Raw genomic sequence first — 1,477 nt, 5'->3', positions numbered from 1 at the left:
ACGAGGGTGCCGACGAACGCACCTCCAAATGTTCTGCCAAAACGAAGAATAAGATGCAATGATGCGAGGACTCGCTCATGGCCGCTACTAACCGCAAGGGTGGTTGAATGCCCACGGAGGCACTCCGAACCACTTCAAAAAATGCTCGAGGGGCCATGCCCAAACCATGCCTTTCTCGTTAAGCATCTGCTCAAGGACTACAACCTCATGCGGTGGTTCTTGTCCAAAGGATCCAACAAAGGGGAGCAAGGGAAGGAACCTGCCCCCACTACGGACAACGCTGAGGAGAAGGACGATGGCTTCCCAACGCTGGACGGCTGCCTCATGATCTTTGGAGGATCAGCGACCTATGACTCCAAACATCGTCAGAAGGACACACGCCACCAAGTCTACATGGCCCAACCAGCCACACCTCCCTTCCTTCGGTGGTCGGAGTCCACCATAACCTTTGATTGGACCGACCATCTAGATACCGTCCCACACTCGGGAAGATATCTGCTTGTGGTCGACCCAATCATCGGTCCAAAGTGACTCACCAAAGTAATGATGGACGGAGGCAGCAGCCTCAACATCATGTATGCCGAGACGCTCGATGAGATGGGCGTCAACCAGACACGCCTCCGCCCAACCCAAGTGCCTTTTCACGACATCATGCCCGAGAAGCCGGCTATGCCACTCAGGCAGATCGATCTGCCCGTGACCTTCGAGGATCAGTTCAATTATAGGACTGAGGCCCTCACTTATGAGGTGGTTGGATTCCCCAGAACCTTCCATGCCATCCTAGGACGTCCATGCTACACGAAGTTCATAGCCGTCCCCAACTATACATACCTCAAGATGAAGATGTTGGGCCCCCATGGGGTCATCACCATCGACACCTCCTTCCAGCGCGCCTACGAGTGTGAGGTCAAGTGCTGTGCCCGCGCCACAGCAATCATCGCCTCCGTAGAACTCGCCGCCCTCAAGGAGGTGGCCACAGCAATCGAGAAAGGCATGATGAACGACGTTTTAACCTAGTCTTCCTCCTTGAGGGAGATCTGATGGTAGCCTGAGTAATAGTCGAGAAAGGAGAGCAACTCACAGCCGGCGGTGGAGTCTACAACCTCGTCTATCCGAGGCAAGCCAAAGGGGTCTTTAGGGCAGTGTTTGTTAAGATCAGTATAATCAACACACATTCTCCATTCTTTATTCTTTTTCTTAACAAGAACAGGATTAGCTAACCAATCTGGATGATACACTTCTTTTATAAATCCGGCAGCTAAGAGCCATTTTATTTCTACCCTAATAGCCTCCTTTTTGTCCGGCGCAAATCAGCGAAGTTTCTGCTTGATCGGTTTAGCGGTCGGCAAGACATTCAAGGAGTGCTCGATCTTCTCCCGTGGTACCCTTGGCATGTCTGCAGGTTTCCAAGCAAACACATCGGCGTTCGCACGTAGGAAGGAGACGAGCGTGCTTTCCTATTTGGGGTCAAGGTGAG

General features: G+C 52.3%; 1 protein-coding gene across 1 annotated transcript; it reads left to right on the top strand.

Annotated features, from left to right (window-relative positions):
• The first annotated feature begins 546 nt into the window (after nt 1–546).
• On the top strand, nt 547–1,017 carry LOC136480000 (uncharacterized). The gene is made up of 2 exons (XM_066477688.1): nt 547–747; nt 838–1,017. The coding sequence occupies exons 1-2, from the start codon at nt 547–549 to the stop codon at nt 1,015–1,017; spliced, it is 381 nt and encodes a 126-aa protein (XP_066333785.1).
• The last annotated feature ends 460 nt before the right edge of the window (nt 1,018–1,477 follow it).

The sequence above is a fragment of the Miscanthus floridulus genome, chromosome 9 (genome assembly GCF_019320115.1).
Source record: "Miscanthus floridulus cultivar M001 chromosome 9, ASM1932011v1, whole genome shotgun sequence".
Lineage (NCBI taxonomy): Eukaryota > Viridiplantae > Streptophyta > Magnoliopsida > Poales > Poaceae > Miscanthus > Miscanthus floridulus.
Note: the sequence above shows the minus strand (reverse complement) of the source record. Positions and strands in the feature narration are given on the sequence as shown.